The 14,031-nt window shown below is 47.6% G+C and overlaps 1 protein-coding gene across 2 annotated transcripts in view; it reads right to left on the bottom strand.

Moving 5' to 3' along the window:
• LOC135387864 (cubilin-like) overlaps window positions 1-14,031 on the bottom strand; it is a 180,116-nt gene that overhangs the window by 81,071 nt on the left and 85,014 nt on the right. For both annotated transcript variants that reach the window (XM_064617049.1, XM_064617050.1), the window contains one exon: window positions 9,922-10,099. In XM_064617049.1, the coding sequence (XP_064473119.1) occupies window positions 9,922-10,099 (178 nt within the window). The remainder of the gene's footprint in view (window positions 1-9,921; window positions 10,100-14,031) is intronic.

Here is a 14,031-nt window from a genome sequence, read left to right as displayed (position 1 = left end):
GTAGCACTTGACTGCGAGTGGATTAAGGAGTTGGCCTCTTCGTCATGACACGCGTAGCTGCCAGCAACGCGCACGGGGAGGCGCTTCCTCCGCCAAATTGCAGCCATTTGCAGCGCTCCTTCCTCATGATCGCCGCGAATAGCGCCCCCAACACATGTCGTCCGCCATAGCGGAAGTTCCGATTAGGACGCCATCTAGCGTAAGCTTTTTCGAATTACTGTAATGGCGTGCTCATTCAACGTGCTTACCCCGAATGATTTCCGGGGTTGCGTCGTACGCCGCGCAAATGAAGTGATGATGGCTGGGATTAGAGGCGTGGAAGTGCCATTAATTTTACGAAGCCTCTGTGGTCTTTAATGCGGTCGTAAATGACACGAGGTAAAACATGTTACGAAACGAATCAGGTGCTCTCGTGGGTTTTATGGTTCGAGAGGCTTTGAGAGCAGCGCAGACTATAGAGTTTGCCATAAAAATGTGGCGTTATCAATTTAATAGCTGGGGCTGCCAGTTCATATCAGCTTCTGTACCATGGAAAGCCACCCTTAGGCATAGTGAGGTCAAGTAATCGTTAGGCTTAGCTTCGATTACACCAGGCTGACGAGGCGTACGTAGTTCCGCCACCCGCCGCATCCATACAGCGGCGCCTCTGTTGCTACTTAGCCAGTACCTAGCTAAAGCTCCTCCATCTTAGCAACAGTAGCGACGTTCTCTGCGCCTTCCGACACGCTCTGCGATACGTGGATCCTGAACATGTGACATTCTCTCTCTCCCAACGCTCCTACGCGCCGGCTGTACCACGCTGCGGCAATGGCGTGCAAGTCTGATTTTAGAGGCGATAGTGTGCTTCTGATTTTAGCAAGAGGCGATAGTGTGCTCTTTCACCCTCTCACATTTGGGGTGAAGGAAAGACGCGTCTCCGAAGATGCACGATGAATAAAATAAGTAAAGAAGGAAATGGTATTCCTTCACGATTTTTTTTTTGCAGACGATCTATCAAGTGGATTTTTGTTCTGAAAGCGACTACGGTATCAGGTGACCGAAGGGACGAGATGTTCTCATTGGGACAACTTCGTAGCTTTCATAATTAAAAAGTTAATTAGTGAAAGTTAATTAGGACATTGCCTTAGGGGTTTGCTGGTGCCCTCTTAATGAGTGGCATTCAGCTATTGCTATATTACAATTAACCTCATCTCGAAAAAAGCGATATATATATTTTAAAAACATCTGCTCGCATTTAGCTGGGACACCCTGTATATATATGTGTGTGAGTGTGTACGATGTTGAGGGACAACTTGAAGCGCTCGGGAGCAAACTTCAGTGTCGGGGGATCATAATGAAGAGTAATTGCAATCTAAGTAACTCAAAGTTGTAATCCCCAACTTACCCGATTTTCTTAGAATGTACAGTACGTAACTGTCATACGCTACTTTGCTTCGAATCCATTTCTCCACTGCACTAATAGTTTGCAAACATCACATATCGTTGAGTCTAGCATGACACTCAGCGTCGCACGTAACTCCGGTACACGGGCACTTGGGAGAGCACTTCTCTAATTAACCGCTTAACGAAGTTGGCAACAAGTGTATAGTAGACCAGAGGCTTAGGAGGGAAATATACCTGGCACGGAGCTCATTTCATCGCCCAGTCATTAATCAATGCCTAGACGGTTCATCGCACGGATGACTGCCCTGGAAAGTGATTCCAGCAACTCGGATTAAATGAGGCAACAGTTTAAGAGTTTCAGATGAATTTTGAGAAAAAGGGAAGGGGAGCGGGAATTTTTTATGGCCCGTGCACAAAGTTTATCACTATCAACAAACCTGCATACAAGTACTCGTTACCTATAAAAAAAATAAAAATAAAAAAATTGCCAGCATATTTGGCCGTGTGCCAAAGGCGTTTGAACGCGGTATCTTTATGGGTCATGTGGTCTTAGGGTGACGCGTGGTGGTCGGCCCTATATAAGTCCACGGGCGGACCTGCACGCCGTGGTCTGCTTGTTCGTCCGCGTCGGAATGGAATCTCCACCACTTGATGACGCGGGATGCGCTTGCAGGCGGCGGTTGTAGACACGCATATCCGGCGTTCCGAGAAGCGAAAAGTTCCGCATGCCGAACTTTCTCCACGGAATTTTGCGGCTGTCGCGAGGCGGTGCTTTTAAAGAACTCGACATTGTCGGCCTCACCAACTTGGGCAACATCACGACTAACGGGCCGACTCGTCCTGGGAACGTCCAATGTAACGTCCTGGACCGACTTCTAAGGGCACTGTGCCGACTTATGTTTGACAGCCGTCTGAGGAAGACCCAGGAAAGACCACAGACAGCACAGCCGGCACCGGGATTCGAACCCGGGTACCTCCCAGTCCCGACGTGCACGGCCAGTGCGCTAACCACTCAGTCACGCGAGCTGGTGAGAGCTCGCGAGGCCAATGTCCTCTTGACCGTGGTGAGCTCAACATATCTTGACCGGTGGGGTGACGTGTCAACTCGTTTTTTCGCCCGCCGGTTTTCGCCGTTGTCGCGGCCGTTTCTTCGCATTACTTCGATTCCCTGACGCCATTAAGGTAACTATGAGTTATATACCCCTGTCACACGGGCAGTCTTCAATGATTATTGAAACCAATGACCATTGGCTAGTTCCATCTCAAATCGAACAATCCGGTACACTTGATGTCTCGAATGAACGGGGAAAAAATATATGTTGAACCCATCGGTGAGTTAGGAGAAATAAACGGTTTCCGAATTCTCTGCGCTGCGCGGTTCGGGAGGTAGGAGAGGAGGAAAAAACTGCCTCTCATAAGACGATGTCGTCGCGCGCGGGTTTGAGCGTTCGCTACAAGGCTATTTCTTGCCGCATTATAGAAATTTCTTGATCTGGCTTTAGACCACTTAGGGCACAATAGGATCCTGCGTTGGCAGTGCTGTCTTCGTTTTTGTTTGTCTACAAAAAAATATCAAAGTTGACTCAAAGTGCCGAAAAGCACCATATTCACTGCAACTTTGCGGACGATGTACAAAACGGATAAGATTGAGCATTATGCCGTTTAATTTGTCATTCATGTGGCTATCGAATGATGTATAATTTGTTGCTCTACTCTGTCAGGAACGTAAGCGATACCTCTTTCAGTAACACCATACCACCGAAAAATGACGAATTTCGGAAGCCTTTGTCTAAAAAACCCCACCAAAAACTTGCCTCGAAAATTTTATATGTTGTAGGTAGTTCCTTAGACTATGCACAGAAGAAAAATCAAAAGTCGGACTTTATCGGTAGGCGCACTGTGAATTTTTTGCCAGCCCTATACGCAGAGCGCATTCAAGCCTTGGCACCGTGTCCCGCGTGTTGCAAAATCGAATTTTCCAAAGGGACTTTCAACTTCTGTCTTAACATAAAAAGTAATTGCTGTCATTTGAAACCGTTCTGAGCGCTTACGTTCATAATAGTGTTGTAATCGCTGAATGTAGATTGTGGAGCAACCATATGTGCTCACATTTTTTGCGGGATGACACACATGCATTGCAAGTGCTGGGAGCCCGTCAAGAACAGAATGCTTTAGAATACTTTTGCGTCTTTATAATAGGTATATTTGATCACGGTGATCATATCGAAGCATATTTACAGTACACAGAATAACAAGAACTTGACAGCGAAGAAGACAAGGTGACGAAGGTAAGAAGGTAACGTAAGTTATGCAGAGCATTCTGGGTGGATGAGAGTGCTCGTGTCATGAACTGCTTTAGGCCGTTGTGGAAGCCACTTTCCTTAATGTTACCTTTGATGGCAGGTTCTTGTTAGATTTTCTTTCAAATGTGGGCAACGTTGCTGCGTGTTGTGATTCAGCCACCTTTGCTGTGAAGTACTTGAAGCAGCTTCTGCATAGCTGACCCACTTCTGTTACGCCTTCGGCTTGATCTGCTGGAACCACAGTCTTTATGGCAGCTACGCCGATCTCCGAAGCAAAGCGAAAATCCTTTGTCTATAGCACTTTTTTCTTGTGTATGAAGTGGTAGTCAGCGAAATCCACACGATCAGCACTGTACAACGAAGAGGTCATTGAGGTAGGTGTGATACCAGGACGACACACTACAGTAATGCAGATGTCGTCGCACACTCTATATAAGGGCACTCCATGCACTTCTGTAGTCGAGAAGTGAGTGAAGCGTCTTCTGTGTGTTGGCGAAACTCTGCGCAAGGTGTCTTCAGGGAGTAAATGCGATCAGGACCTTCCCATGGTCGCAGCATGTCGAACCGAATGACATATTGGACAGCGGCGCCGGTCGGGCTGTTTCGGCAAGGTTCACAAAAGGCACAATGAATTAGCATTGAGTGTGTGCGTATGACACTACAACATTTTCCTCGGTGCAATTTTCCCCCTCCGAGGTCATGAGGCCGTAGGAAAGGAAATGTTTCAAAGAATACTGGAAGTCACTGCGTCCCTCCTGCCATAATGCGTACAGTAAATATGCTTGTTTAGAATAACCCTGAACAGATATGCCTCTTACAAAGATGTAAAATCATTATGTTCTTCCCTTGCTCCCAGCACTTGCAATACATGTGTGACATCCCGCATCCGAGCACATCTGGTTGCTCCACAATCTAGATTCAGCGATTACACCATTGTTATGAACGCAAACGCTCAGCACCTTGAAAAGGAAACCTTGAAACCCCAGAATGGTTTCAAATGACCAATTACTTTTTATATGAACACAGAAGTTGGAAGTCCCTTTGGAAAATTCGATTTTGCAACACACGGGACACGGTGCCTCCGCTTGAATGCGCTCCGCGTATAGGGCTGGCAAAAAATTCACAGTGCGCCTACCGATCAAGTCCGAATTTTGATTTTGCTTCTGTGCATAGTCTAAGGAACTACCTACAACATATAAAATTTTCGAGGCAAGTTTTTGGTGGGGTTTTTTAGATAAAGGCTTCCAAAATTCGTCATTTTTCGGTGGTATGGTGCTACTAAAAGAGGTATCGCTTACGTTCCTTACAGAGTAGAGCAACAAATTATACATCATTCGATAGCCCTATGAATGACAAATTCAACGGCATAAAGCTCAGTCTTATCCGTTTTGTACATCGTCCGCAAAGCTGCAGTGAATATGGTGTTTTTCGGCACTTTGAGTCAACTTTGATATTTTTTTGCAGACAAACAAAAACCGGTACAGCACTGCCAACGAAGGATCCTATTGTGCCCTAAGTGGTCTAAAGCCAGATCAATAAATTACTATAATGCGAGAAGAAATGGCCTTGTAGCGAACGCTCAAACCCGCTCGCGACGACGTCGCCTTATGAGAGGCAGTTTTTTCCTCCTCTCCTGTTTCCCGAACCGCGCAGCGCAGAGAATTCGGAAAGCGTTTATTTCTCCTAACTCACCGATGGCTTCAACATATATTTTTTTCCCGTTCATTCGAGACATCAAGTGTACCGGATTGTTCGATTTGAGATGGAACTAGCCCATTGAAAATGAGTGTAGTGACACCAAGCGTGTGACGTGTCAACGTCCCAAGGAGTATTGGATTCAATGTTCCGCTGACAGGTTAACACGTTACACGCAAGGTGGCGCTACACGCATTTTCAATGACGATTGGTTTCAATGATCATTGAAGACTGCCCGTGTGACAGGGGTATTAAACGTGACGAGCTGCAGAAGCCTCAAAATAACGGGAAATGCTCGCTCACTACCCGAAGGATCCACAGAGCACAGTATCCGGAGGGCGGGAGCGAGTATCCCAAAGGGCCTCTTCAGCCGACAAGCTCTCCGTATAGTGTGAGGACACGAAAAACGTGCTCTCTCCCGACGTCTCTCGACGTCGCCATTCACGCCGTCACGTTGCGTTTGGTGTCATTAGGCGCGAACTTGGCACAAGGACGCATGGAGAAAATACGTAGGAGAGAAAGTGACAAGAGTGAATGCGTGTCTTCTTGAAACATGCCTTGGTGTGTCGACGAAAGCGCGATGGCGACGTAATGTAGCTCACCCGACCGCAGAAATCAATAAGGTCTCTAAAAGGTTACTAAAAGTGTTCAACACACCAGTGTACACAACACTTACAGATAAAATAGGTACCAGTTCGATGCCCTTCACCTGCATTCGCCGATTTTTCGTCAGCTGCCGTCTTTGAGATCGTTGCCTGAGCGTTGGAGAGGCTTATATACCTGTCACACTGGCAGTATTCAATCATCATTAAAACCAACAGCCATTGAAGATGCGCGTTGCGCCATCAAGCGTGCACCATGTAAACTTCTGAAACAGCATGGGATTCAATGCACACAGAGAAGCTTACACGTTACGCGTTTCATAGCGCCACGTGCACGCTCAACGGTCATTGAAACCAACGGTCACTGAGCATGTGCGCAGCGCCACACCAAGCGCGTAAACTTGTCAGTGTGCATTGGGTTGCTTGAGAAGTTGACGCGTTACGCGCGTGGTGGCGCTAAGTACATTCTCAATGGCAATTGATTTCAATGATAATTGAAGACCGCCCGTATGACAGGTGTATGTACAAGTACAGGTAGATGTTCTGTTCGTCTAAATCATTCGTCCAGCCTGGTGAGGAAGAAGGATTCGCGTGCTTCTATCCCAGGGTGCGGAATAACAGGGGGGGGGGGGGATATGTTTAATACAAAGTAAAAAAAAAAGAGAAGGGCGGCTGTTCAACTCAACGTATTGCTGACCCGCAATTTACAACTGACTATACTTCTAACTACTGACAGTATTTATGATTCGTAAGCGGCATGACCGAGTGGATAGAGCACCCACTAGAGTTTGTGGTAGCACCACGTACGTGACACACTTGGAGATGACGGGGTCGAATCCCTGCGTTGTCTGCGCTCTAAAAACAGAACTTCACCGCATAGCACACTCTGCGCCAACCATTGCGACGAATGATAGGGTTATCGCTTCTGAATCGAAGATACAGGGTGGTGGTGGTGGTGGTGGTGATGGTGAAAGGGCTTGCCGTTGTCGGCCTCACGTATGTGGGCAACGTCACGACTGACGCCCTGCGGAAATGTGCGTCCTGGGCCGACTTCTAGGGGAACTGTGCCGACACAGGGAGGCGTACGCCCGCATCTCTCTTTCGAATCAGAAGCGATAACCCCGTTGCTCGTAGAAGTGGTTGGCGCAGAGCGTGCTATGCGGTGAAGTTCTGTTTTCGAGTGTGAGGTTTTCCCGGTGGATTTTCCAGACAGAGTTGGCACCCCCCAGGGTCGACCCCGCAGGACACATACTAGCCTCCTGTCTCGGTCCACGACTGCACAGCGCCCATATAGCCCCAGTTGTATCGCGGCCCGTCACACCGAACAACGTATAAGAAATGCTACGCACATCAGGCAGGCTTGGGTCATATGCGACTTCATTCAGAAACCTCATCGAGACAAGTTCGCTTCAATTTGCGCTCAAAGACGGCCCTTTAGAATCTCACGCTCGCAAAAGGAAGTCTTTGCCGGCGTTCTTTGTGCTTTTTGAAGAGACAATTTTGAAAAGGAAGACGTGAAAAGGCTCTGAAGCGCACTGGGTGCGTTCTTTCAATCCAGGTACAGAATTCCTGAACCCCTTTCATGAACGGACAGTAGTAGGACTTAAAAGGGTGATGCGATGAAAGCGCATCCTCGAAAGTGCTCTTCGCCGTTGCTCAATGTGTGGGTAAATGCACTTTGAAGATGCGAGTAAACGAGCTTTGCACATGTTTGAATGCATCCTCTCGCTTAAGCGTAAAGATGAAAGTTTCGCAAGTTGGGCATCAAGAAAGCAGTCGCAACGCTACTTCAAAGCAGAGTTCGCTACCTGTTACGACATTTTTGTAGCGTGAGCTGTCGTGTCATCCGAAATCAACACTGTGAACTCCAAATACACGGTGTGTTTCCTCTTTTTTTTTTTTTTTTTAACTGCACCAGACATTCTCTTTAAAAAAAAAGCTATGTGAGTAGAATACCGTTTTTGCAGGTGGGTTATACGGCCTTCCTCTCGAAGATAATGTGTAACCACTAGACGACTAATTACCTAAAGCTCATTAATTAACTCTTTAATTTGGGCCACTGTGGTAAAAGAGAGATTGGAAGTTAAGAGACGTTCTATATTTGAGAAATTCAGAAAAGCGAGCACGTACATGGTGAAAAAATTTGGAACCCGAGAAAGGGACAGAGGAGGGACGACACGACACGTTCTCTCGAGCACGTACCCAAGCAGCATACCATATCTTGGCACAATATTGGGTCAATATTGGGCAAAGATGGTCTTGAGGTACGTTGAAATGTCGACGGTTGAATTTTGCTACGTAAATTAGCCGAAGCCAAAAGCGCACGGAGGAGAGTGAGTTGCGGCCCAGATAAGACAGATAAGCCTCCGACGCCTTTTGTTTCGGTTTCGGCTCATTTGCGCAGCTAAATTCGGCAATGGATATTTTTAACGTATACGTGCTCGTTCAAAAAATAAATAAATAAAAACAACGTTTCAACGGGGATTTCCTCCCAATCTGATATGTCACTTTACTCCGAATTAAAGCCATATTTCAGGAGTTGATTAGTGAATTTTTCGTTTCTTGTATCGTTGATGTTGTTTCAATCTTGTAGTTTCAGTTGTTTCTAACTTTAAGTATATGTATTGTTTTGTAGGGACTGTTTTACAGGGTAAGCCCTAACAGTCCCGTTCTGTACTTTGCTTTGTACGTACACGAAAATAAATATCCTTGAAATCCTTGAAGAAAAAAAAATCATTGAATCCTTGAATTAGCTCTCTAGCAGCTATATCCTCTATTGGAGAAGATGACCGCCAGGCCATATAACTCAAATGCAAAAAGGTATTTATGCTACTTCCATAGCTTATATATATATATATATATATATATGTTTACAATTTGATCGTGCACTCCCAGGCACACCCACTTGGCTGGGAGTGCACGATCAAATTGTAAACATATGCTCAACGTGCAGCTACAGAGCTTCGGCTATTTTTTCACTTTATATATATATATATATATATATCTGGTAGAACTAAAAAAAAATGTATGACATGTGTGGATGATCTGCATCCTACTCGATATTCTAGAACTTACTGGACCACTCTGAACCGTCTCAGAAAAACGAACACAAGTAAAATACATCAGAATCAGTCCAGTGTCTTTGTGTGTGTGTGTTAGCGCCGTGAAGCAACTGTAAATATGAGCGGTGTAAGACGTGGACAGATGGAGAGAGGACAGCAGGAAGGAGGGGGAGACAGGGGGATAGTATAAGTCCTGGGCCGACTTCAAGGGGAACCGTGCGAACATTCGCCTGGAAAATCGGTCCAGTACTGCTAGTGCAGACGAAAGGAAAGTTGAGCTTCCCGTGGTCAGGCAACTCCGGACTGCTATCTTATTATTTTTTATTTCCGTGTTATCACCGCAAAGCGACTGTAGCTATGAGAGGCGTACAGATGAATAAAAATAAACTACAGGAAGGCGTGGCTTAGTATTCTTTCTGGGCCGACTTCAGGAGGGACAACTGCCACCAAAGGAGCAGATGCTATGTCCGCTCAGACACGTTGTGGGGTCTTATGCGCATGTCTATTTCACCCAAAACCTTACCAGCTCGAGTGGTTAGCGTGCTGGCCATGTCACGTCGAGACTGACTAGGAGGTACCCGGGTTCGAATCCCGGTGCCGGCTGTGCTGTCTGGAGTTTTTCCTGGGTTTTCCGCAGCCGTTTTCAGACATATGTCGGCACAGTTCCCTTAGAAGTCGGCCCAGGACGCACATTCCCCCAGGGCATCAGTCGTGACGTTGCCTCACCTTTGTGAGGCCGACAACGGTGAGCCCATTCACCACCCAAAACCTTCCTGCATGATCACCCTATACTGCATGGTGCCAGTGGCGCATCTGCGGCACACGGAGAAGACACAGAACGACACAACCCGTGTCCAGTGTTCACAGTGCACTTACTCGGGAGGTGCCCCCCGCACCCTGAAGCGTGTAAAGTTGATGTCCACCCTCTCGTTGTCCTGGGCGATGAATGTGTAGATGCACTGGCGGGAGTGCCCCAATGGATTTTCCATGTGAGGGGCACTGAATGTCCCGTTCTTCGGGCCATCGGGGCTGCTGATGAACATACGGTCACATTCTGAAAAAGAAACAGCCATCGTCATCATACAGTCACGGTACGCATAGACGCTGAGTTCAATATGAACCGTAGGACACCCAACACATACAGTTATCGCGAGTCTCACCAAAAGGTTCCGCGTATTTCGTTTTTTCTCTCTAGGGTCACACACCGTGCAAATCCGCCCGTGACTTTGTATTAGGATCAGGTGACTCTTCACGCGGCACTCTCACTTGCCACCATCACGTGATCGCTAGAGTGCGTTCGAGGCACGCTGAAATTCCACAACCCATGCATGGAATATGCGAGGTGGTTTAAATGTGAAGCACAGTGGTGTTGGCACTCCTCAAGAGTGTACGATGGGATGCTGCACTTCAGTGCGATAGCAATGTGGCAATGTTTTAAAACTTGTCTCAGTTGTTGACTCAAGGATAGAAATAGGCAAGATACGAATAACAAGTGGGGTAACAAGCGAGATAAATGGTTAGGGAAAGTTTAGGAGGATGAGTACACAAACTTCATCCCATAGCGCCAACAATACACACACTGAAAATTGTGTAACCACAACAGTAACGATGGAAGAAACAAGCCTTCACAAAACCTTAGAATGCTTTCAATAAAAATTGATCGGCATTACAAAAAGATTTAAGCTAAAAACGTTTACCGCAAACTGTATGCACTGCCTCACTTAAAAGCGCTTGGCACTGTGAACAAAGACGCATCTTCTTTTCCTTCTTAAATGTCTAGTTCTGCCATCCTGTTTGACTGTAGGCACTCAAGGCATAGCCGAAGCAAGGTTACGGCGTGACAGTCAGCGTACGACTTCAAGAAAGAAAGAAAACGCAGCATGCTTTTTAGTTCCGTTTCAAACTACACCCTTGCGCTGCTTGTATTTGCCTCGTTTCAATCAACTGTCCGCTTCAAGCCACAACTGATCACTTTATCGCCGGTCATATATTTCGGAGCTGCGCTAGAAAGCGCTTCCTTCCTAAGGACAGCCATCTTCCAGCAACGCGGCTGCCTTGTGGCGTGAGGGACGATTTACAGGGCAGTTATCCTTCTCGCTTTCTTCAATCCAGGCGGCGCCAGCGTCGTCGAAGGTGCTATCAATCACGCGAGTATGCTCGCGAGACGCCCCACGGTCTTCCGCAAAGGCTCACTGAAAGGGCCCCGGCCGCAGAGTGATCCATCAATGGCAGCTGCGATTTAGGTTGGACTGCGTTGAAGCCCGTGCGAAAGGGAGCAAGACACGAAGTGTGAAGAACAAACCGAAATGGTGCAAACGACGCGGGGTGCAGATGAAACAGGTGACGTTTCCTCAAGTTTGAGCAACGTAGGCGCAAGACTTATGTCGTCCTCATCGCTTGGAATCTGTGTTCCTCCAACCGCAGCGACATGCTGCCTCTTTCTACATGAAGAAAGATGCGCCGTGTGTGTACGTGTAGAGGAGATGGTCTTCCTCCGCACGTGTCCTGACCGGCGATGATGGAATGTTCCAGAGTGCAGATGCTCATGGCCTCATGCTAGGACTGTGCCGGTAGAACTGGCTGGCTGCGCAGTTGCGCGCAGCAGCGGAGCCGCGTCGTCGTCGTCCACGGGCCGCCACATCACTCCCCCCTCTAAGACGCAGAGCGGTGCAGGCGGTTGAGATCGGCGTCGATACCACGAAGAGGGGAATGAGAACGACGCGTGGATGATGGACGACTGAGCGCACGGCTTGCGATCGTAGCAGTTGATGCAGCAGCATCGGTACGGCATGAACAAGCACGCTGTGATCCGGATGGGCCCCAGCGAAGAGCTGTGAATGCCGAGTGCTTGTTGAGTGCGTTGAGTGGTTGTTGAGTGTCTTGCACGGTTGGTGAGTGAGCGAGAGTACCGTGACCAGTACGAGAGCGTAAACGCTGGATGTAACTAGAGAAGTGCCAGGAAGGACCATCGTGAAGCAGGTGGAGACGGAAACGGAGCTCACTGCAGTCTTCCTGCGAGTCCCCAGTGGAACAATATGGTACCGGTGCGACTTGTCTGCCAGGAGCTGCTCATTGGCTGCTGACTTGCCGAAAAATTTACGATGGTGAATGGCTGAATTACGCCGAACACGGTGTTCGTTGTTCGGGTCACCAAATGTAGAGGAGATGGTCTTCCTCCACACGAGGCCTGACCGGCAATTATGGAATGTCCAAGTTTGCAGATGTTCGTGACCTCGCGCTAGGACGGTGCCGGTAGAAGTGGCCGGCAGGCGTAGTGTCGCGCCGCCAGGTGATCTCGGTACAGACGTTGGCTACGATTAACTCCTGTCAATAAACGTTTTGATTGATTGATTGATTGACTGACTGAAAAACAAAAATATGGAGACGAGCAACTGTTCCGAGGAAGTTTCTCATTCTTTTTGAGAGCACGTCGTTCCACAGCCCGCGCTTTTCTCCCAATATTAACTCAGATGTAAAAATAAACAACGACAAACTCATAATTATCACAAAATAATCAACTCCGGAAAACACCCCCTCGAAGCATGCCAGAAATAAACTCCGATACTAGCTATCATGCACACTACCTCTGCACGCGCGCTCCACAGAAAGGTCATGCACATCGCTGTCATCGTCATCATCGCCATCCTGATGATGACGTCGCCAAGGGGCGGAAAACATTGTGAGTGGAGCTAGATTTCGGGTTTCGACAATGTCGTGTTTTAGCTCCCTCGTTCCCGAGTAGTTTGGTCTTTCTCGGATCCATTCATTCAACAACGTCACTTAAAGTAAAACAATAATAAAATTCTAGAAAACATTGTTTGATTTTGTATCACCAGAATTTCACTTCAAAGGGGAAACGAAATTTAAAAAGAAAACGAAAGTTTCTTAGGGCTTTCCACGCCTAGACGGAGATTGCATCACATTACGGCTTAAGCCCCATTACGGTCGATGTCTTTGGCTGTAATGAGACACCTTCGGTCGTAATGAGACTTCGGCCGTAATGAGATGTTACTGAGGCTGAGAGGTGATCAAGGTTTCAATCCAGACACCGATTGTGTTGTCTGTGTGTTTCCCGTGTGCCTCCTGTCCCTGAGACGCTGTAAGGCAAACGTCGACACAGTCTCCTATGAAGTCGGCCTAAGACGTACGAATCCCGCCGGACAACATGCCGTCATTGCGCCAGGCAAAGCACTCGGCAGGAAAACGATAACCAACAAAAGCAAGAAAAGACAAGAAGCCACGCCTCTGCTCTTAAATCATGGTGTAATACACCCACACAAGACAGCAAAAACAAAGGAGGGGAACACACGCACAACTGGTTTCGTCATCGCACAACATCGCGTTTCGTCATCGCATTTCGCACGATCGACACTGAAATGTCTTCACATAAACACCGGCGTCTCATCCCATTTTCAGTGCACCGTCCACATTCAAGAGAACACACATCAAAAAGAACATCATCCGCCTCCCCGTTAGAAAAATCATCCCCAACAGGCTTGCGAAGCGGCTCTAAAGAGCACTCGCCCAATATGTTTTTACAGGCGACTCGAAAAGCTTCTGGAAGCCTTCTATTTTGGGTATCCAGCGACGCGTGCAGTCATATTCCATTCTATCCGGCAGTCCGAAATGCCCTCTCCTTCTTACATAGTGAACGCAGAGACTGAGGTGCCGCGCAAAATATTGACGCCATGGACTGTGTATCGCGAAAACTTTGGATGTTTCTCCTGGATAATGAAGTGGGGGGGAACCCGCCGGGGAAATAAAGCGGCTGAAGGATACAGGAACAACCTGCGCTAGCGTATACTCTATACTGGTGTACGGAAGTTGCGCAGGAGGTTATGGGCTAATGGCGATGAAGGTACAGAGAAGATCGTGACCATTTTAGGCGTACTATAGCTGCAGTGAACCAGCTCGATGCCATTGAAGACCCTCAGCGCTTTGGTGTATATACAGAAGCTGATACCGGTACTATAGAATACCTTTTTT

Source organism: Ornithodoros turicata, chromosome 3, assembly GCF_037126465.1.
Source record: "Ornithodoros turicata isolate Travis chromosome 3, ASM3712646v1, whole genome shotgun sequence".
In the NCBI taxonomy this organism is placed as follows: Eukaryota; Metazoa; Arthropoda; class Arachnida; order Ixodida; family Argasidae; genus Ornithodoros; species Ornithodoros turicata.
Note: the sequence above shows the minus strand (reverse complement) of the source record. Positions and strands in the feature narration are given on the sequence as shown.